General features: G+C 38.2%; 1 protein-coding gene across 6 annotated transcripts in view; it reads right to left on the bottom strand.

Annotated features, from left to right (window-relative positions):
- Positions 1-24,093, bottom strand: part of PUM2 (pumilio RNA binding family member 2) — a 69,887-nt gene that overhangs the window by 23,137 nt on the left and 22,657 nt on the right. For 4 of the 6 annotated variants that reach the window (XM_064146398.1, XM_064146394.1, XM_064146396.1 and 1 more), the window contains exons 3-11: positions 18,321-18,426; positions 17,848-18,035; positions 17,040-17,212; positions 13,279-13,549; positions 12,912-13,005; positions 10,200-10,325; positions 8,956-9,095; positions 7,059-7,197; positions 270-413 (exon numbers count right to left, since the gene is read on the bottom strand). In XM_064146398.1, coding sequence (XP_064002468.1) covers positions 270-413; positions 7,059-7,197; positions 8,956-9,095; positions 10,200-10,325; positions 12,912-13,005; positions 13,279-13,549; positions 17,040-17,212; positions 17,848-18,035; positions 18,321-18,426 — 1,381 coding nt within the window. The remainder of the gene's footprint in view (positions 1-269; positions 414-7,058; positions 7,198-8,955; positions 9,096-10,199; positions 10,326-12,911; positions 13,006-13,278; positions 13,550-17,039; positions 17,213-17,847; positions 18,036-18,320; positions 18,427-24,093) is intronic. The other 2 variants (XM_064146393.1, XM_064146395.1) reach the window with 1 other exon arrangement.

The raw sequence follows: 24,093 nt of genomic DNA, 5'->3' as shown, positions 1-24,093 counted from the left end.
ATTGCAGAAACATGTCTGAATATATAAGTATGGGGAGAGGAGTGCACATTTCAATTAGAGAAGGAAAACTACAGCTCTGAGAAACAGCCTCTCTCAGAGGAAGGAAGGTGACAACATGAAAAAGCATGTATGGTATTATCCTTCACGACTAGAAAGAACTTCACAGTTGCACAAAGAGCCCACGTCCACAATATCAAACACTACACAAAATTACTGTTAAGATTCCGTACAAAAGTGGAAGAAACCTGCATGGAGAATCAAATACTTACCTGCTTGAGCTGCTGCAGAACTGATTATAACAGGAGTCGAGGCCACCAATCTGACTGGTGCTCCAAGGCCAGTTCTTGCTCCAGGGCCTACTACTAAGGCACCAGTCTGATCATAATAGGCAGTAGGAGCTAGTACTTGATAGCCTGCACAACACAGAATGCAAGTAGTAGTACAGATAGTTTCCACACAGTCAGCATTTCTTCTCTCCTTTAAATAATCTGAGAACAGACTACAAGAGTGAAAACAGTGTTTCTGCAACATCGCCTTAAAACAGCAACAGGACAACAACAGACAAATCAGTGAATATTTTGTCACAACACAGTGTGACAAAATCTTATTTAGGAATGGTCGACATGAATTTAAAAAACTAGAATAACAACTAAATGTAGTAGTCTGAATTTTCAAGGTTAACTAAGTTCCTAACACCACAGTGAAGAGGTACAGGAACTATACAAACAGTATTCTACATTTCTACTGTACCCTTATACACAGGCAAAGCACACTGAAATCTGTACCATTTAAAGGTCTGAACTAAATGCAAGTTTGCAATTCTATAAATGACCTAGCCGCACTAAATAAAGTCCTTCCAGAAAAGAAGTTAGGAAAGGAATGTTGTATGTGCAAGAATACCTTGGACTAGTCACTTTCAACAAAAAAACAAAGACTGTAAACCAAGTAAAATTCAGTTGACTGAGGTAGGAACTCTGGGAGAAACAGAAGAAGGAATTGAAAAAATAAAAAGGAGAAAAACAACCAGTAGTGGAGAGGACACAAAATACAAATGAAGAAAAGCAGAGAGAGAAGAGACTAAAATGAAAAAACTCTCTAGGACAAAAGCAAGATAATTAATCTCAAAGCTCTGACACTTTATAACAAAGTAGAAAACAAGAATCCATAAAAAATGGAGGACAAGCTAGGACAATCTAAGAAAAGGTGCTGACAATGAAAACATAATACCACTTAATTTTTATGTTGACTATTCTTAAGAAGCAACAAAACATAGCCCAAGAGAATGTCAATATTCCTCCTATGTTCAAATACATACTAATATTATTATGGGAAAAAAAAGGCAAGACTGAAAAAATCATGCATCTATTTTTGTAGATCTAAGAACAAGGATTTGCACATTAAGTCAACTTTCCATGTATGTTCAGAATGAGGATTAGCATAGGTCTCATAAAGACCTGGGCCTCTAGTTTCAGGTGAGTATCTCACTAGACTTCCAAGCAATTTTTTCTCCTCTTCAATTTCAAAAAACATCTGTGTAATCTCTTCTGTCTAGATGCTTTGCTCCAAAAATAGAGGTGGAAACACCATCTGCCTACTGACCTAGTAGTTATGGTGCTCTGCAGGAAAGCTGGAGACAAGGTCCTAATTACCTCACACTAAGAAAAATCTCAAGAAATGAAGGAGACTCAGAAACTTAACTTGAAAGGAGCAATGAAAATCAGTATCTCTAGGTTTAACTCATAGTTCTGGAGATGAACACACTATCCTAGATATGGAATCTTGTTATTACTACTGTTCCAAAACTCCTTGTTCTCACTGCTTACTACTCATTTTGCTTTCCAGGTGGATCTGCCTACAACGAAAAGAAGCCTGTTTCCAATGTGAAACATCTGGGTGGAAAAAACCTCCCAGAAAATAACTTGCACAGCACTGTATAAATTAGCTTTACTGGAATTAATACTAATGCAGTTTAATAAATTAATTTTAGATTTTATAAAATAACTGACTAGTGAGACTGCTGAATTAAAAAATGGAAGCAATGAGCACTTAGCTCTTAGCATCACAAAATGCTCAGTTTCTCTTGATACTTCCTAGGCAGTATCTGTGATGGCACCCACAAACAGGTCAGTTAATGTTAGCAATAATAGAGCAGGTTATTAGCATCAAGATAATGTCCATCACAGAGGGTTCAGGCTATGCATGAGAACTAATGGATGCTCCAATGATTCTGAAATTAATATATTCTGCTCTAAAATAAGAGGCCCCTTGGTTTTCTACTCAAGTCTACTAAAACAAAGCAATGTAGGATTATTTGTGAAATTGCTGAGACCTTGCTAAGTGCATCTGCAGCCTCAAAGATATAAGTTTATTTGCTTTGGTGTAAAAAATACAATTTCAGAGGCCATCTGAGATCAGAGCAAAACTTGTCTCTCCCTTCCCCCAGGCTACTCTGCAAACTTTGCACTCCATCCCAAGAAGGTGAGCACAAAAATAAAACCTTTTAAAAATATGGTGACTTGCCAGCCCTTCTCCTAATTCCCTCTTGCTTCAGTCTTTATTAGCTCTCCATCATATTTTCTCACTGTGGCTGTGCAATTTCCTCCAAATTAACAACTATTAAAGCTCATTTTAGTGCCTTCGTGTTCAAGTTTACCACGGTCTTTCACTACAACAAAAAACCCTAAACCAAGCAAACCATAATTTTGCTTCCTAATCAGTTCCTAATAATATCTTCTATTTTGGAATTCAACTACTCTGTCTGCATGTACTGCCTCCAGATCAGCATGGAACTAAAATTGTGCTTTTCTGAAAATATTTTTCTAAATGTCTTCAAAACCACAGGTTCTGGAAACTTTCTGTATTCTTTTCACACAAACCTTAAATGTTCTTAAAGAATGAGAGGAAATCTGTTCTCTTGGCTCATGCATCCTATTCTTAAGTGTTGTTCTAATCCATCCAATAATTTCTTCAGTGTCTTTCACTGGATACTTCACACTCTCTTCTCACATTTTCATAAGTAATAGCACAAGGCTCTGCCCAGATCTCCTACTTTATTCCTTCTATGCAAGTTCCCTCCCTGATGACATGTAAAGGGATGTCAGAGTTTGTCACTTCTCTCTGTTCAGTTTAAGTTAACAGATGTGACACTTCTTGCTGCCAACTTAATTATCTGCCCCTTTTAACACCAGCACCCTGACACTTCTCACTCAGGAGCACAACCTGCAAGTCACTGTAGAGCATCCTCTATGTAGAAAGTGTACAGCTTTCCCCCTCCCAGTATTCCCAAGATACAACTATTTCCCTCTGCACACAGACTGGAAAATGTATGCAGCTCTTAACTGTCCTTCTTTCCTTCAATGATGCTGTTCTCACACGTCTCCTAAGCTCACCAAAATCTTAACCACTCTAACTTTTCATGTGTTCTGATGAAGACATGCACAACTTTATCTGTGCACTTCTCCCACAAATCACATTCAGTGTTATCCTACCAGTAAATCATTAATACTTTCTATAACCACTGTAACTCCTTGTATGTAAGCCACAATCAATTTTTATTTCTATTTCATATTACCCAGAGGCACGGAATGCACAACTCATCGCAATCTCACAATTATAATTCCCCTAAGTAATAAAAGAATGCAATACAAATAGATGGAAATTGTTGATGTGACTGTTTTGTACATGGTTTTCAGAAAATTCCATTTGCACACCTATCTGCACGCTAGACCATTACAGTCACTGCTGGCAGCTTTACTTGCATAAATTCAGTAAAAGTGAGTTGCATATTTTAACCAGTGCAGTCAATGAGGCCTCCAGAGGGACTCAGCTTCTGTATGTTTATTTTAGAGTAAGCTAAGCAGCTCTGCACCCTCTGAACAGCCACTGCACAAGGCAGACATCCACTGAGCACAACAGCTCCTTAAGACAACTGAGATCACGGGCAGACTCCTCAATTGGGATGACTAAGCCAAGTCCAGCTGTTGTCTGTGAGGAGAACTGATTTTGTCCTTAGAAAAGAATGCATATTGGTCATACTATAAGGAAACTTGGAGCACCCTTTGTCTTGCACATTTATTCAATCAAAAAGAGTTTGGGTTTTAAGAATACTTGTCACTAAAAGGAAGAATCTGAACAGTAATTATACAATTCCAATGCAAAATATATTTAATTTCTGGTGGTTTTAAAAAAGAATCTGAACTGCTCTCAGAAGAGACTTAACAAATACATTTATTGAAAAGTAAGCTGGACTTCAGACACTCTCACTTTGCACTTAGAAGTAGAGTTGAAGTCTCACATGCTACATTAATTTACCTCCATAAATACCTGAAAAACCAAATTTGAAAAGTGAAGCAATCCCTTATCTGGGATAACTCAATAATTTAATCCAACAGGAAGGCTGTGGCTAGAATGCAGATGAAACAATTTAAAGACAGTTGTATGGATAAGCTGAGTAACACCCTCATGCCCTTGGAGCACCTTTCCATGAAAGGAGCCTGAGAATTGGGGTTGTTCAGCCTGGAGGAATCTCCAGGAAGACCTTACAGCAGTGTTCTCATATTCAAAGGGGGTCTACAGAATAGCTGGAAAGGGATGTTTTTAAAAGGCATGTAGTGACAGGACAAGGGGTAATGTCTCCAAACTGGAAGAAGCTAAATTTAGATTAGAAGTAGTTCTTCACCACATGGGTTGTGAGGCACCACGAGTTGCCCAAGGTAGTTGTGGAGGCTTCAAACCTGGCAGTGTTCAAAGCCAGACTGGATAGCGCCCTGAGCAATCTGGTCCAGTGGAAAGTCGTCCGGGTCCATAGCAGGAAGCCTGAACTAGATGATCTTCAAGGTCTTTCAAACCCAGACAGTGCTACGGATTTATGATTGATTAGCTTGCAGTGAAGCCAAACTACAAATATTATTTTCATAAACAATAACCAGAAACATGAAACTGTTCTGACCTACACTTCCTGTAAAATATCTAAGTCCATAGAAACAAGAACCTCAGATATCTTTTGCCTGTTCATTACTTTATCTGAATAACATAGCCCAAATCTATGAATTATATGTGTTGCTCAGTGGTTATTACCTGGGATTCACTTAATAGCATTGTGGTATCCAGACACAGTTTAGTGATCTTGACTCTACTTTATAATAAGTGAATAGAAAAATGCACCTCTGGAGCACAATCCACTTTATTCTAAACCAGGTAACCAAAACCGACAGATAAATCAAGATTAAAGGTTCCTGTTTATTTTCAATAGCTACACAAGGATCCTTAGGTATCTATCCAAAATATAGGTATCTAAAACAGTATCATGATTCCCAACTAAACCAGCTGTATTTATTCCAGCATCCCATAGTCTTCTCCTTCACCTAAAGGAGGAATCACCAGAGCTGTAAGAGTCACAATGAAAACATGTGATTGAGAAAATAAATGTCTTCTGTGTTTGTATTTTTGACCCCTATTCCCTCTAAGAGTATGGTCAATAAGGTTGAAAGCCAGGTGCACACAATTCCTGTTAGGGAACTGTCTGAAAAACATTCACATGAATGAAGTTTTTCTTTGGCCATCCAGGCACACAGCATATGGGGCCAAAGAAGCAAACCACAATGGAAACTGAATAAACAAGATTCCTGCCCTCACAGAAAACATCTCGGTGCTTGTGGAGGAGGAAACAAGGCTTCAAGTCCAATCTTCACAGTACAGGCTCTTGCGTTATTGTATGTTATCACTCAGAATCTTAATATCTGTTTGGAAAGAGGGGAGTCTTTTTGCAAGTTTTAAGAATTACCCTTGAAATCAGATAGGTACTCTTGTTTTGACATTAATACTCTTTTTTTACATCTTCCTATAATTGAGAAATTTAGGCTGGGTCCAGGTCTCAGATGTTGACTGGACTCAAGCTAAACATCCTAGGCTTTTTAGAAGGCATGGACCACTCTGTAGTCTTAAGATCTTCATATCCAAAGAAGAATGAGTATAAAAAAACACACCCATCCACCCCAAAACACGCAGAACCACATATAGCTAAGCCTCTGAGGCTATTGCAAATGTAGTTAGTTATAGCACCTCTGATAGCCTGCAAACAGCGAGGCATTTCTCTGCTGCTCTGGTGAGGCGCAGAGACACCACTTGACAGGTGCTGTCACAGCACACTGCCAATTCCTCACTTTAACTGGAAAATGCTAAAACCTGAAGATACTACTGCATGAGAAGAAATAAAAACGGCCTTTATAAACCTGAACAGACAAGGAAAACACAAGAGCCAGTCTTTCTGCAGCTAGAGGTGTAAAATATGATCATGTGAGGCCAAGTGCAAAACACAGTCAACTGATGCTGGATGCTCTACCTTGGCTTGTACAGGTTGTGAGGCATTTCACAGTAGTGCTGACAGAGAGCGCCTGTACAAGACAAATGCATTTGCAGCTACCATCAAAATTATTTAACCATGCAAAATCTTAACTTTCATGCTGAAGAATGGCCAAGTATACTTTAATTGTACCACTTAGAAGTGATGCTGAACTTCAAGCTAACACATTGCATTTATGTCATGTATTGAGATTCGGAGTAACAACTCCCTGGCTAAATCAGAAGCCATGCATAATAAAAAGATTTGAGGCTCCAAGCTTTCGAGTGCTTCCAAGCATGTTGTGATCTTCAAAAACAATTAAAAAGATTTTTTCTTTTAGATTTATTAATTTGGGATTCTGAAATTTAGACTTCATTATACAGTATAAGCAAAGAGTACTTCAGAAAGACAAATACATCTGAGTAACTAGGTAACTTGTGAGTTTTTAAGACAGCATATAGGTGCTTAACTATATATGAAATTACCCCACAAAAAACTATAATAAATCTTTTGCATAATTTCTAACAACAAATGCCTAGAAAATGCTTCAAATAGAAAAAGAGGAAATTCTTGTACCCTCAGAATCCTGTGCCAGTATTTCAAGCCAAGAGAACAACAAAAAAACATATAAAACTCAATTCAAAGCAGCTTATTATAAACTTAACAGGACTTTACTGTATTCTACGATTTTGTTAATCCACTGAGATAACACACATACCTGGCATGCCTGTAGCAAGACCCTGACCAAAAGCCAAAGCAGGATTTGCTGCTGCAGCTGCTGCAAGTGACTCTGCCTGTTGCCCTTGCTGACTCTGATTGGGAGTAAGTGGGCGTTGAGTTGCTCCGGCACGCAGAACCTAGAAATGACCGATACAACAACCCTTCCTTAAAAGGTGAAAAACCCAAGCTCATTATATGCTAAGAAAGGTCTAAAGCAGTTGTTTATTTGAAGCCACTTAGCTCTGAATCTTACTTCGGGAGTACTCAACCTTATTGGCATCTAGGGTATCTGAAAACAAATAAAAGGTATAAACTATTTTACTGATGAACATGGTATTAAAGTATCTGCCCTCCTCTGGACAGCAGAACCCATGTGTATTCCATCAACGGCAACAAATAGAAAGTAAGGAAGAAAATCTGTAAGTGTGGCACATTTATGATCTGCATTAGTTATTAACTGAACAACTGTTCCTCCCTGATAAATGCATTTGTTTACATTTCCAAGCAATTAAATGATGAAAATCTGAATATTTTAGAGCTTGTAGTAACCAATCTAGATAATTAACAATACACTGCCAACACTGCTGTAAAAAACGCACCCACTAAGTTTTAAAAATTCATGTAACACTCCATCGCCACGCCACACAGGCTCATTCTATCATATTCTGACAGCATTTCTCTAGGAATCTGACTGAAAAGCAATCTAAATTCATGCAATTGCTCTATTCTTCTTGGTTAAAATAATCTTTTTCAGGTCTAAAATAAGAGAGAAACAATTTACAATATATCCCCACAACACATTTTACATGCAATTTGCATAAAGTGGATAATAACTGTATGGAGAAAACTCTGTAGAGGTGATAAATGTTCAGTTTGTTAATAATGAACAGTTAGTAGGAGGAAAGATCCACCTGAGTAGCCAGTCAGTGATAAACCTACTCTGGAACTTCCTGGCAACTGAAAATCACTTCTCATATTAAATTTATTAGAATGGTCTTCATTGAAATTAACCACATGGCTAGTTAAAAAAAAGTACTTACATGCATTCAAGTATAAGATTATTACAAGATTTGAGTTCTTCCTTTGTGGAAAAATGCCATTTGTTTATACTGAATGATCATGTAATGGTTTTAAAAATGTATCTGGAGTAACAACAGAAAATCAGCATTTCTTTTGAAGTCACAAAGAAATGGAAATGTCAACAAGTTCTTGTAGCAATTGCTTATTTTTGATATATCAAGGAAAACTAACATAAACGCATTACTTTGACGATGCAATACAAGTATTGTTGGAGAAAAATATGCTTGGCAATCCTCCTCCTTCATGAAGCAACAAAACTACTGGTAACACTTCCTTACTTTTTTAGATAAAGAAAACTGAGTACACTTCCATTTCCCAGCTAATTAATAAACATGCAGATCAATCTTTTTCCAAGCTTAAAAGAAAAAAATATCCTTCTAAAATTACTGAAATACCACGTATCATACTATTATGTTACCTTTCCAGATTAGTTTTTAACCAGACATTAATTTGTGATTAAGTGTGATTCATTAAGTTATACAGGGAGCATTATCTAGACAAACACCACAGCATGGTAACCTTGATTGAAGGAATTATTTTTAATGTTGGTGGCTTTTCATTCATTTGTTTGGTTTATTTGGTTTTTTTTCCACATGTGGACTGCAGCATAAGCAGAATATTTAGTATGCAGTAGGTTAATTTTTAAACACAACGATAATCAGTAATGAGAGCAAACTGAGAATTTTTAGCATTTATTTATTATTTGGTACAACACAGCATCTCAATCAGGCAATTTTTTTTTAGAAGATGATCCTTCTATAGTGAGAATGTTAAAGGTAAGGCTTCAAATGCACATCTTTTTGTGAAAGACATACCGGTTGCTGTCCCTGTTGTGCCTGTGAAGCTGCTTGCTGATTTGGTGTAGTATTTGCTGCTGCAGCTTGCTGCTGAAATAAATTGGCTGGATATACTCCCCACGGAACACCATAATATTGAGGTGGAACCACAGCAGGACCTAAAACCAGAAAATGTGATTAGTCAATTTATAGTTAAAATAACTGTTTATATTGTTCGTAGCATCTCTCATTGATCTATCTTCTACATGTCAAAACAGAAATTAGTATTAAAATGAAATCAATTCCCACATGAGCCAAAGTGATACATGAATGCCAATGCATTAAAGGATTCACATCAAACCAGACTTTCTCTATGAAAACAAAAATCCCCTTGTCCGACTCAGGGACAATGAAAAACCTTGAAGTTATCAAAGCTTCTATACCAAGGAACATCAAAATCTATTTCCATGGCTGGAAAAAGAGGGATCATTTCAGAACATGACAGAATGAACCTAATTAATTCTCTTGATAGATGACCAGAGTCTCAGTTGATCACTATTATTCCTCCTTTCTGTTTGCCTCGCTGGCTTACACACAACTATTGCCTCTGCCTCCCCATCATACCCTTCAGAGAGAGAACACTTACCTCTTCTAGTCTACGAACCAAAGGAACAATGAGCTTTCTACATCACTGTACTGTACACATAATGCATTATGTATACATATACTTCAGTTCTTTCTACTGCCTTTCCTGTGAAACTACCAAGAGGAGATAGAGGCTTCTTTTCCTAAATGTTATGCTCAGGTCTGAACACTAACTGCAACATGAATCCTCAGAAGTGCTGCTTCACAGTGGCATCTATTTCTCTGGGCCTTTTAATATGCTGGAGACCATCTTTATTCTCATGCCCAGTGAGAATGAGGACATCTGAAATTAGAACATTAATGCACCAAGTGAAAACACACAAGGAAGTCTGGCTAGCTGTCTTGTCTCTTGAAAATAATACTAATACTACTGTTAGATGAAATGTTATTAAGAATGGAGGAAACCTAACTGTTGCATATAAAAATTCATTGTAAAGAAACACTTAGAATCCATACATAACTGACACTGAACCTCTTTAAATTTTAGTGAAAACTTTAAAAAGAGCAGTACTGATTTTCCTACAAGTCCTTCCTTCCTAAGAATACACTTACAGAAAACAGGTAGGTTAGATTTCAGCTTTTTTTCTAATTCCATTCAGTAAAATTATCAAGACAGACTCTAGAAAGTGTTCAGTTACCTGCTAGGGTAGCTGCTGCAGCTAATCCAGCTGCAGTGTATGGGTCAGTACCTGGAGGAGCAGCACTGATAATGTATGGGTTTGGCACAAAAGCAGCTGGAGCCAAGCCTGCTGAGAATACACCTGCTACAGTAATAAACAGAGTTTAATTGTAGCTAACATTATTTGCAAGCATCATCACATTCAAACCAATCAAATCACAAAGCATATCTGCTAAAATCAGAACTGCTTCTACTTTGGAGTTTTTGAAAAGCAGGTATACCATTAGAGAAATTAACACTTTCATGTCTTCTCACCAGTTCTCTCACTGATCTCCTAAGGCCTAACAGCTTTGTTCTGCTGGATCTACAGACTCCAAGGAAATTTAGTTCATGCATCTACCCACTTTTAAATGGAAAGGACTATTCGAAGTGAAATTTACCTTGCTCAACTTTATCTAAAAAGTTACAATAGTTTTCCATTTAAATCTGTATCTGGTAAATCATCTGGTGTCTGAAGTCAGCCAGCCCAAGAATCATCTGCTAGTGCTACAAATCTCTTTTCACTGACTTAAAGGAAAAAAATAAATATCTAGTTTCAATCAGATACGTGGATTTTAAACAGCCAGTTACGAGCTGCTAATCTTACATTCAAGAATCCAAATTTCATGTAAAAATTGTAATGGAAGAAGACAACTGAAGAAATTCAGTCATTGAAACAAAACATCAAAAGGTTCCCCTCACAGTCAGATTCACATACTTTCTTTGATACCATGGCAGCAACTAAGTCCAGCACATGAAACTATGTTCCTCCTTCCAAATAGAAGGCTCCTTGCCAGATTTCTATTAATATGCAAATCAGAAACGGTTGCATTTTGAAGTGGCAAGATACAGCTGTCGGAGTGGCTGGAGAGCAGCCAGACAGAGAGGGATCTGGGGGTACTGATTGATACCCGCCTGAACATGAGCCAGCAGTGTGCCCAGGTGGCCAAGAGAGCCAGTGGCATCCTGGCTTGTATCAGGAGTGGTGTGGTCAGCAGGAGCAGGGAGGTCATTCTGCCCCTGTACTCTGCACTGGTCAGACCACACCTCGAGTACTGCGTTCAGTTCTGGGCCCCCCAGTTTAGGAAGGACACTGAGATGCTTGAGCGTGTCCAGAGAAGGGCGACGAGGCTGGTGAGAGGCCTTGAGCACAAGCCCTACGAGGAGAGGCTTAGGGAGCTGGGGTTGTTTAGCCTGGAGAAGAGGAGGCTCAGGGGTGACCTTATTGCTGTCTACAACTACCTGAGGGGTGGTTGTGGCCAGGAGGAGGTTGCTCTCTTCTCTCAGGTGGCCAGCTCCAGAACAAGAGGACACAGCCTCAGGCTGCGCCAGGGGAAATTTCGGCTCGAGGTGAGGAGAAAGTTCTTCACTGAGAGAGTCATTAGGCACTGGAATGGGCTGCCTGGGGAGGTGGTGGAGTCGTCGTCCCTGGGGCAGTTCAAGGCAAGGTTGGATGTGGCACTTGGTGCCATGGTCTAGCCTTGGGCACTGTGGTAAAGGGTTGGACTTGATGATCTGTGAGGTCTCTTCCAACCTTGGTGATACTGTGATACTGTGATACTGTGATACTGTTTAGTCAGCACTTTATACAAAGCAGGGTCTTCTCTGCAGTTTAGAAGTCAAGGACAGGCAGAAGCAAACTTGCACAAACATCCCAATCTGCCATACTCCCAGCTCTACAATGGCATTAGTCAGCTATGTAACACTAAGAACACGGTACTTTTAAACCCTAGCTATAGGCTACTGATCCCAGTTCAAAAAGACCTTGCAAACTAGCTAAACAAGCCAGTGGGAAAACTCAACTGTCACTGTATTGCAAGATAACACGGACACAGGCCTTTGGATATGCTGCTTCCCATTTCTGCCTGGTCTTCTAATTCAGAGAGTGTTATTCCTGTCAGAGGAAGGAGATAGGTGTACAGACCTCAACAGCCTATTGGAGGAGGGTGGGAAAGGCAGGATTCATTAATTCTTCCCCACAGTTGGAATCTGATGATCTCCCTTCCATAAATAACTGATTGCTTCTATAAGCATGCCATAAACACACAGCTTCCCCACAGTGGTAGATAAACCCTGTCACTGAAATATAGCCTCCTTGTTGAGTTGCCAGCACTCTAAGAACTTTATGATTTTAATTAAATTTACTGAATAAAAGAGAGAGGAAACAAAAAAATCCCAGCACAAAGAAAGATGCCGTAAGAATAAAGATGTGTTTAAAAGGTGTCATTAACAAGGAAGAGCGAATTCATTAATACAAAAGTTTCATTCCAAAATGCTACTGTACAATAGTTTGACTGGATTATAAAGAATACTGAACAGCAACAGAGCTGAACAGCCCTTTTTTCTTATTTTAGTAAATAAAGCTACTGTTTCTATCATTACTTAGAGTAGAAAACTTTTTGGTGTTTTTTTTTTACCTTTTCTCCCATCAACCACTGTGCTACATAAGTGAAAATATTTTTTATTTCTTTTAAAGTAGACAAAGTTTCAAGCAGGCAAAAAATTACAGAACAGCTTGAAGGGCAGCACAGTTTTATGCAGTCATTCTGAGCAGCTTTCACAACTGCTAAAATGGGCCAACTGATCAGTATCTATTTGATTTAGAATACTCTGGGTAAAACAGAAAGGACTATAGCAAAGCAACACACCAACTTTTGCCAGAGGCACCTGCTGTACTTCACAAAAATCTCACCTATGTGTGGTTGCTGAGCTGCAGCCAGTGCGTATTGCTGCTGCTGGGCTGCAGTTAACTGCTGAACAGTCAGAGCATTAGTCCTCTGGAAAAGCTATTGGGAAAGAAAGAAAGATGCATTTTAATTGCAAGGACTATAATAAATTGCTATTTACTTATTAAAAAAAGATTTTTAACTAAACTCCTACCCTCCTAAGTTAAAGAAGGACTTTTTGCATCAATATTCTTCAAGATTAAATATACATTTATTTGACTGTGTCACAAATGAAACAAAACTAAAGGCACTATATGCTCAAATGACTAGTTATCAAAGAGTATAATGTACAACTTAAAGGACCAATGTGGTGTTTTCAAGCCCAGTACTAACCTGCTGCTGAGAATTGTAGTCAAAAAGTCCTACAGTAGCTCCTGAAGAGTCCATTTGTACCTGATTGCCAGGGTAGTCAAACTGTAGAGAATCAAGACCAACTTGTTCCATGGCATCTAGACTCTGATTTTCTGGATTTGAAAATTCTTCTACCAGAGGCTTGTGGGCTGTAGGATTGGGAAGTGGACCTAATCCTTCTGTGGTGCTGGGATTGGGGCCCAAGCGTTCAGCTACTTCTGTTGGGGAGGCTTGTCGACTTCCAGGGGTACGACTGTTCAGAAATAATTCAAGACAGACTCTTGAGGCTTAAAAAAAGTTGTCCCTGGACAGAGTACAGCATTTTTATTTCAAAAGAATCTCTGAATTCTGAGACATTACAAAGTGAAGTGACAGATTGATTTTAAGAATTTTAACCAGCATGCATTTACAGCTCAAGATAAAAGGAGCATTTCATTTCAAACCATAATTAAAAAAAATCAACCCAATACAGCTCTTCAAATCACTTAAGAGGAAAATCATAGTGAAGAGAAAAAAAACATGAACCATGTAAGAAAATATCTAACTGTATCTCATGTCAAAGGGGAGAGAATAAAATTTCAACTGGAAAAGATAAACATACAATGTCATGTATATTTCACATTTCAAAGGCAAACAATTTTTTCACCCTCAGTTAAATGGACTAACAACTGCCTTATCCTATACAATTCATTTAATAGACTACATTAGATGATTGGTACAGGGAATAGAAGTGTTCCTAACATAATCCCATTGTTTTCACCTCAGTTTACCTAGCAATACAATAAATAGAGGCTACTGTTCCAGAAGATAATCTTTAGGATGAAGTAAAACGTAGATGTTTGATTTCTGATGATAGCAAGCGAGAGAGACAGAAATTCTTTATTATTATGTCAAATACCTGAAAGTTCACTTTGCAAATGCAAAGGGCTGGTGGAGATTGAGATGTACACAGAACTACACTTTACACATCTCTACATCCACCAGTGTTTAAATTCCCATCAGAAGGGATGAAAACCTAATCAATAGCATTGACAGAGCCTAGAAAGCAAGTCAGCTGGTCACTAGGAGGATGATGACTGAATTGTTTTCTCATTTTCTCTAGCCATATTGAGTACATTGCCACTGACTACAGGTGAAGTCCTGTGCACCTATTAAGACTTACAGGTAAACATATGAAGTGAGATGTCACCATATTCGCTTCCTAAACAGATGCCTATATGGTTAGATCTAGAATACCTTAATTTGGAGTAGTGCTCCATCTTTTTTGTCAGGCCATACTGTTTAGGCTACCAATTTTCACAGGGAAAAAATTAAGTCAACTACTAGGAAGGAGTTTTGTGAGAGAATCTATGATTTTTTAGCAATTTTATTGAGCCTGCAGATCTCAATAATTTCCCAGGAAACATTTTGCTTCCAGTTAAGTCTGATTTATTTGTTAAAACTGGACTCAAATACCAAATGCTGTCTTACAGGATGAACCTACATTTATTCCAAATGTACACTGCCAGCCCAGTATAGTATACTGCTAATTCTAGGATAGAGACACAGCCTAAGTACTACCTTTTCTCCTCCTCCTTCAGGGCTCCGAAACTGAACTATGTATTTCTTTCTGAAGCACAAGATTAACACAAAGAAATCTGCTAGTACTTATATATTTGCTGATATCCATTATAAAGACTGTATAGCTAGAAAGCACTCTTCTAGTGAGTAGATTCAACAATAATGTATGTTCTATTACTTTGGATAGAATACAGCAGAAAGAAAGCAGTTACACTATATTTTTTAACATGGCAATCAATTTCCCTCAACATATGAGTTTGAAGCCACTTAATGTTCCTTATTCTTCCCAAGTGACATACAGTATCAACAAAGTGAAGAACAAAAGAAAAAAAGGCAGTTATTTCTGTACATTTTTCATTTTCTTTAAAGTACAATAAAAATACAAGGAGGAGGACATGACAAAGTTTTTTTTTACTAATACTAATGTTTACCTAATATAGGTTGCTCCTTTACATTGGTGCCATTCTGTTGCTATAGTTAAAGTTGTGTCAAAACTTCAATTATAAACCTCTGGAGGGCTTTATAAAACCACTTTATATGGCCCGTTTCAATTAGCTGTTTTTTTTTTCCCTTTTTTTTTTTTTTGTGAGAGGTTTACTGGTTTTGGATGCTTTTTTGGAGTGAATCTGTCCAAGCCATGAGCTGCCAGCTTTGCCAGGAGCTTGTTGTGGCAAATGGTGTCAAAGGCTTTGCTGAAGTCCAGGTAGACTACCTGAAAGCATTCCCTGCATTCTCCAGGCAGATAATCTGATCAGAAAAGGAGATGAGGTTGGTCAGGCAGGACCTGCCCTTCCTAAACCCATGCTGGCTGCGCCTGATCCCTTGGCTATCCTGTAGGTGCTTTGTGATGGCACTCAAGACAACCTGTTCCATGACCTTGCCCGGCACCAAGGTCTATACTTATATACAGATCCAAATGGGCATTTTAATACACTTGTTCAATTATGAACTAATGAAATGACAACTATCAGATCACGTTCATCACATTAATCCAAATTTTTGAGTAGCACTCTAGTTTTCTGATTTTGTTATTTATTCATAAGTATTATATTCAGAATTAACCAGGTTGGAAAAGACCTCTGAAATCATCGAGTCCAACCTATCGTCTAACACCTCCTGTTTAACTAAACCATAGCACTAAGTGCCTTATTCAGCCTCCTTTTAAACACCTTCACCATTTCTGCAGGCAGCTCATTCCAACGGCAAATCACTCTTGCCATGAAGAACATCTTCATAACACCCAGCCTAAACCTGCCCTGGTGCAGTGTGAGACTCTGTCCTCTTGTTCTGTCACCAACCCCCACTTGCCTACAGCCTCCTTTCAGGTAGTTGTTGACAGTAATAAGGTCTCCCCTGAGCCACTTCCTCTCCAAACTGAACAACCCCAGCTTCCTCAGCCTCTTCTCATAGGGCCTGTGCTCCAGTCCCCTCACCAGCCTTGCTGCCCTTCTCTGGACACATTCAAACACCTCAACTGTATGACAGCTACAAATGCACTGCAGTAATTTAAAAACAAAAATTAGTCAGTTTAAAATACCCAATTTAAACTGCAGTTTAGGGAAGACAGGCTGGATGTGCTGTCACATAGAAGTGTACATTTCAGAAGCTCAAGCTTGGTCAGATTTTTTCCTATTAAACCAAACAAACCACAATGCCATCCCATATCGCAAAGAGGTGACATTTAACTGTGTGCACTGAAAAGTATATTGTTTCTCCTTACATAAAGAGTTCTCCTTCTATAAAGAGTTCCGTGGGAAAATATCTGTGTTAGCCTGTGGTGTCTGCTAGCAAAATTAGAAGAAATAAAATGAAATTCTGTAGGACTTAACTCTCTACAACAATCAGATTCAAAAGTTATAGAGTATTAAAAAAGAAGCAGAGAGAGAAAGCAATTTAGTTTGAAATTCAAAGGGTTACTTTTCACTCCTCTTTCATTCCCCATATTTTGAAGGTCCCCAATTACTTTGAAGAATTACTATATTAACATGAATTTGTCTCATGAGAAGTGACACACACATTAATGACATCCTAAGAAACATGTGGCACAGTGAGAAAGGGAGGACGTGAGGTAGGAAGAATCACTCTGCAGCTGGGTCATGTTTAAAGCTGACACACAAACCAGAACTGTAAAAAATGCCCTTAAGAGACATGCTTGTCTTCTTGAGAAACAGTTAAAAGCTTACTTAAAATCTTTGCAATCGGCATCCATTCCATTTGGCAAACCTCTGCCATTTATTTTAGTAACATCCTCATCATCTCCTTGTTTAAGATCTCTGTTTTTGTCCTCCTCAAATGGAGAAGCCTTTCCTTTCTGATCTCCTTTCTCAGGTCCATCTGTTTCAGCATCTCTAGTGCCCTGAGGAAAAAGAATCTGTTTGATTCTGAATATTGAACAGAACACAATAGGAGCACCACAAGGTGACCTAATTCTACACTACAGTGCACGTAAACAATACAAACAGTTTGTTTTCAATGAAATTGCATTTGGTGGGTAACTTGGTCATCAAGTTTCAACCACATGCAATTAATAACTGCCAAAAAGTGAAAAGGAACGCCAAGATTTATAATGGAAGAGCTAACTCAACCTTAACTATAGCCGTGCTGTTAAAGCAGTAACACTGATTTAGGTAAGTTCATTTTTCACACTTAAAATATCTAGGACAACATGAACCCAAATGGAAAGACAGAATAGGAAGAACTAGAACAAAGCCCATCGCACTTTATATTGAGCTATTTGCAGTTTTTTCCCTATCTTCACTTAAAGGTATCAGAAAAATACTTTTAAGAACCATCTAGTCAAAACACCCAAACCATTTCCCTCTTCTGCCCCCTCCAACCAAGGAAGATAAAAGACACATAGCTGCTACACACTCCCTTCTAAAGCAAAGAAGTGAGAAAGGATAATGGACAAATAGAGTAGAAAACACGACCATATAAGACAGCATGACCATAGCATGTAACCAGGCAAGCTTAGCACACTGCATTACTTACAAAAGCTCCTTTCCTAAACCGGGAATCCAATTTATCAGCTGGAGAGGAACTTAACACATATTCTACCATGCTCACTCCAAGGCCACCACTTTCTGATCGTGGAGACAATACAGCATTTACTTCACTGTTTCCATGAAAACCCTGTCCAGGCTTTCTCTGTACCATAATAGGTTGGGACATAGAATGGTCTGTTAAAAACAAACAAACAAACAAACCTATTGTATTTTTTTTTAATACAACTTGTAGCAGTTTTGCATTTCATTACAGAGGCAATATTAAACAGGACCAATATTAAATAAAAAATACCAAATCCCAGTTTTGAAAAGTGTTATTGGCACAATCACCAGTGCAACAGACACTCCCACAATTAAAATAAATTCTAATTTAATACACAATTTAAAACACTGATTTAATTTGAAATACCATTAAGTAAACATGACTGGTCTTTCAATATATATTCATCAGTCACTTACGAGGAGTTCCCCATGCAGTCTCTCTCCACTCATCACCAAGGAATATCCCTTTTTGTCCATCTTTTGCTGAATCATCAGGTTCCCAAAACTTTTTGGCAGGTAAAAGCTGTTCAAAATAGAAAACAGCTCTATTTAAAATATGCTTATAAATGGGGAGGGAAATAGCAATAATATTAAAACAATATGCAAATAATTCATTTTAGAGACCAAAGCCAACTTTACACAAAGCAGCACACATTGCCAAGGAATAATCATAAACACTTAAAAGTTAGGTTCTGCTTTTGAAGATGATGCTGTATGAAGAAATTATTCCCCAACAAGACTGAGATTCTGAATTTATATGACAGACATAACAGATATAGAACCAGCTGTAAAAGAAGCTAATCAAATGAATCCCTGTGTTAAAACAAGCCAACTTTAACACTGCCTTCTTCCCACACTCGCTCAAGAGCTTAGCCCTTAACTCTCAAAGACAGACTGGGTGGGGCCTTAAGCAATCCGGTCTATTAGGATGTCTCCTTGCCCACAGCAGGGGCCTGGAATAAGATGATCTTTAATGTCCTTTCCAACTCAAACCATTCTATGATCACTATAAGCAACAGCACACCGTGAAGTTCTGTTCACTTAGAATCACATCATGTTCCAAACTTTAGAAAGGGACTAATGCATGTGGTGGCAAGGCATCTCCTTGAGACTAGAGGGATCTGCTTGTTACAAATCCATGCCACTGAGATCACCAATGATTTAGTTTAGCTCAATGAATTTTTTTTTTCACTGCTACTTCTAAAGCAGTACATTACAAGTGGTATCAGTATAATTTCTTGCACTGGTTTCAAGGACAGAAGACTTAGCACGGTATGACAGAAACACTGCACAAACAAAAATACCCCTTCAGCATTCTTATTACCTTTATTTTACTACTTTTAATTAATTTCTAACTTCTCCCATCAGTAGCAGTACAACTGCTATGCCAAACTCTGCATATCACATTTTCTCATGAACACATAATTAGCACGCTGTATTCCCAGACTATATATTGCATACTTTATAAGGCCCATTAACCAAAAACCACAAAGAAAACAACCTGCAAAAAATCACAGAGAAGAGATCTGATAGTAGGATCATAATCCATCTCATTTTGCTACATGTAGCATTCCATTTAAAATTTTGGGAATTAAAAAAAAGAAGTCATCTGATAGAGCTTTGTTTGCAATAAACAAGAATGTTTTGGAGCTTCCATTCTCCTGTTACTTAAATGGCTAAAGAAGTCCTTCTGAACTTCGCAGCTGCTTATTATGAGCCTTGACAATTTTTTTAGGTAGCTCTTAATGTAACACTGAAAGAACTTGTGAAAACAGCTTAAAAAGGATGATTGCCATTCACAGACCACTGAAATAGAGGTGACAAGGGATCCTCTGAAGTAACTAAAGAACTGCAGATACTACAGGAGTGTATTGTGCTGGTAGAAGTGTTCAGACTACCGTGAGGTGTTCTGACAGAGAATCATTACAGGTCTCAACCAAATATAGTCTGGAAGCACCAAAATACTACTTTTATTTTGAATTTATGGGGGATAAAGTTAGCCATCAGAGGATGGACTAAAGGATTAATGGAATCTTGCAACCATGATTGTTGTGGTAGGCCTCATCGGCCCAAAGTAGGCTTATAAATGTCCTGCCTTGCCTAGGTATGTTTTTCTGCTCCACCAGAGAGGCAAGTGTGGAAGCAGAAACAAAAGGACCAGGAGCCATAGAGTCTGGCCTGCCCAGGGTTCTGTGGTGTAAGGTACACACACTTAGCCTGTGCCTGCCTAGTGCAAGGCCTGTGCTTTTTCCAAATTAAGGAAAAGCGAGCCTGTGGCTTTACCTAATATGGTACGGTTTGGCTAACTGCCATCCTGACTGGCTATTCTTGTGTCCAAAGGGGAATTAATCTCAGCTCACATTGATAAAAGGAGATACGTAGGTGAACAACCTGCTTTTGCTCCCCTGCTTTGCTTCCCTGCTCTTTGCCCTGCTCTCTCTGCTGTGCCCAGCCCTGCTGCTATTGCACACTGCTTTACTGCTTGCCTGGTAAACTCCACTGCCATCAGTTACAAGGAGCAGGCCCTGGATGTCTCCACGTGATCGGCCTGTGTGGCCAGCTGACATCATGTTGAGACTGCACAACATCTGCCTTCTGCACCTGAAGGTCCTGCCTAGAATTCCTGGACATATACACAGATCGTCCAGAAGAAGCCAGGAGAACAAGGTCAGAGATTGTCTGCATCCTTTCCCCAGAAGCCGGCAAGATTCAAACCTCAACGTCCAACAAGACAGAATCCCCTGAAAGCATTTGGGCACTGTCTGGACTGTGGCTAGCCCTTGTGAAGGTAATAATAATAATCTGTGAGTAAATGCTAGATGTCTCTTCGTAAATCTCTATATTGCCTTCTGCCACAGAGCAGAAACAGCTTAGGCCCATCTACTGGGCAAATGGTATATTGACCGCAAATGGAACTGGACCGTGGGAATAGTCTCTTCCAGTTCACTTAAAGTTATATTAGATCTATATACTAGCCTTACAATGTTTACATAACTGTGTTAGAACCAAAATATTATTAAAATCAGTGGTCAGGGGTGGCGAGAGTTCTAAATAGCAAAATTAATAAACAAGATTAATTTTGGAAAATATAATCTTGCATCAATTACTTTCCCCTCTGCAACAATGATTCAACTAAAAGCAATATATTATAGATTTCAGATGAGCCTCTTTTTGGCTTTATACTGTAAAAAGTTTGCAATACTACTTATTTTTCCTTTTGTAGGATAGTACAGAACAGAAATCAAGCATTTTGTGGTATTTGTGAAACCCTGGTTTTGCAAAAAGACTTATATTTTATTACAACTTTAAATGCAACCAGCTTAGATCAGTTATGAGAAACAGAAAAGCGAAGGTGTCACAACATAACACAGCTGTATCAGTGTTCGACAGATCAAGTATCATCGTGGGTGTCATAAAATGAGTATCACTGTCAAATTTAGCATTCCACTATCCACACAAGTGTTCAGACAATACAATGTTTAGAACAATATGCACATTTAAAGCAGATCACACTGTAATACTGGTTTTGATTTAAAAAAGCATTCTTGGCATTTCTATCACAGGAAAACAAACAACTGTGTGCTAGTAGAGAAAGCTGCAATAATTCTCACTGAAAAAGTGCAGGTTGTTTGGGGGTGATTTTATTATTTTTGTTGTTGAGATTTTCTGTTCTTGCTCAGAGGAGTTTCTTTAGGTTTGCTTAATTAGGTGGGTTTTTTTGTTTGGTTGGTTCATTGTTGTTGCTTTTTAACTACATACTCTCAAATTCCAAACAGATACATTCACTTACTCATGGTCTTCAAGTACTCTGGTAGACATGTGAACTAGAGTTTGACTAGATGACCTTTAAAAGTCGCTTCCAAACTCTGGTTCTAACAACATAGAGCATTTTACGATTCTAACAATACAGAGTATCTTTACCACAGAATATAATGCACCATCTACCTCAACAGGTTAAATTCAAACTGTATCCTATTGAAGATCAAACAGATCTACAGAAAAAAAACATCATTAAAACTTCTACACAAAGAAGTCTCTGAACTCTTTAAACAAAATGATTTTAAAGTTTATAATTTTGCACTTCCATGAAGGCAAATGATTTAGATTAATTACTTATTTTTGAATGATGATGGATATGACATATACTAAGCTTTTTTCAAGAGATGTTTTAACTATTGGATTACCATATAAATAAGCAGCCCTAGCAGCTGTCAACTACGTCACTGTGGAACTGGAAAAATAAAAGGAGTCTCTTTCAGAAAACTAAAACAAATGTGTTCCTTTTTAACAGACAAGAAAAATAACCCCACTTGATTAGTTCTACTGAAAAGTCTTACCCGAGAAGTCATCATAAATTAATACAAGTATCTAAAACCATCACAGTTTACCCTTTGGTAACATGCATTTTGCTCAGTATTTCTTGCACTTAATCCAATAAAACAGAAATTTTAGAGATTCATCCAATCCTAGTCATATTTCTTACTAAACTCTTCCAACAGTATAATAAAAAAGTGTCTTTTCCAGCACCAGCACTGATCTCTGTTATGTCTCTCCCCAGTGAACAAAGTCCTTTTCTATGCACACATATTAACTAATTATGCTAAAGCTGCCCCTTAACTAGCTCTCTGGTAAGTAACTGCACCATCTCGATTACAGACCCTTGAATTAAGAATTATTCTACTTTTTTATGACCAGAAGTTATTCCTAGAGAGCCTTCTACAATCTGTCTGAATGAAGTCTTGACCCCAGAAACGGTTACATTGCCTCTGAAATGAAATCTGTGTGTGCTTTGACCAGGTACATTCCCATAAAAATACACATTATCAAAGTGAGTTTTAGTTTCATCTTTTGTTTGACAATTAATTTTATTTATGCCTGTATTAGGTCACACTAAAGGGTCCTGAAACCCACTATAATGGCCCTGAAATAGCAAACAACATATGCCTAGAGAAGAGAAATAGCACCATATGTCAGCATTTCTTCAGAATATTATCGCAACCTTAAGAGTCGTGATAAGAGCTTCTGGAGGCTGTAACTAGAAGTATCATCTGTGTTGAAATTAGTCCAACAGCTAGAATTTTAAAGATGCCTGCAATACAGCAGATTTCTGGATAATACAACTTTGGTCTGTTCCTTAGACAACAAATTCACAAAGAACTGCAAGGGAGAAACAGAGCAACAAATCTGTACATGTGGTTTATATTACGCCGTCCTGTTCCCAATATTGCTTGATGACAGACTCCATCTGAATGCAGCTCTGAAGGATGACTTAACAGAAGGATGTCCACTATACATCACTCCAAAATGTGATACGGTACAATGAAAACAGATTTCATTCTATATTTCTTTACATTAGCACATGGAAGAAAGATTTGCCTGAGGATTCAGACAGTCTAGATTTTAATGACATGAAAAGTAATACTTAGCAGCGTCCTAAGGCCAAACATTCATTTCCAGACACAGGGTTGGGGGTGGGGGGGAAGACCAGGAAGGATTAGAATTATGAAAAGGAAAATTCAGTTCAGAGGAAAGTATCTTCTTCATTTCTCTGTCTGGATAAAATAACTTTCCAATAGATTGAAGTAGATCACTTGACGTGGCCTTCCTCTCACACCTTTCACAGTAGACGTATGGCACGGAAGAAGACACAACTGCCAGCTTACGAGGCTATTTATGAGGACATTTCATTTAATATTTTGAAAGGTTACAATAGCCATGGAATCCCCTCACCCTTTATTGTTGCACAATACATTAAGACAATTACTAAGTCAACCCAGCTATGGGAACCCACATTATGTCAAGATAACTAAAAGATGCCACTTTTCCAGTGCCATAACTTTAAAAACACAGGGTGACAAGATAGTATCAATTTCTGATGCTATATTGGTGTATCAGAAGTCCAGCTTTGCATGTGGTGTTGTGTCTGGGGGTTCACTGTTTGCTTCTTCGTTTTTGTGGGGGATTGTATGTTTTGGGGTGGGTTTTTCAAATATTTTCAGAAACTCAAAGAATACCATAAAAACAAACAAAAATCAATAATACAGAAACATCTCCCTCAAACTGAGATAATCTAAACCAACCAAATATCTGTAGGAGCAGTCAGTCTCTCAATTTCAATTCCAGGCACTTGTGTCATCCTTCATATTCACTGATTTCAGTCTTTCACAGTGCTGAGTGTGTGGCAAAAGAA

The sequence above is a fragment of the Pogoniulus pusillus genome, chromosome 7, assembly GCF_015220805.1.
Source record: "Pogoniulus pusillus isolate bPogPus1 chromosome 7, bPogPus1.pri, whole genome shotgun sequence".
In the NCBI taxonomy this organism is placed as follows: domain Eukaryota; kingdom Metazoa; phylum Chordata; class Aves; order Piciformes; family Lybiidae; genus Pogoniulus; species Pogoniulus pusillus.
The sequence above is the reverse complement of the archived record's forward strand: the minus strand, read 5'-3'. Positions and strand labels throughout refer to the sequence as shown.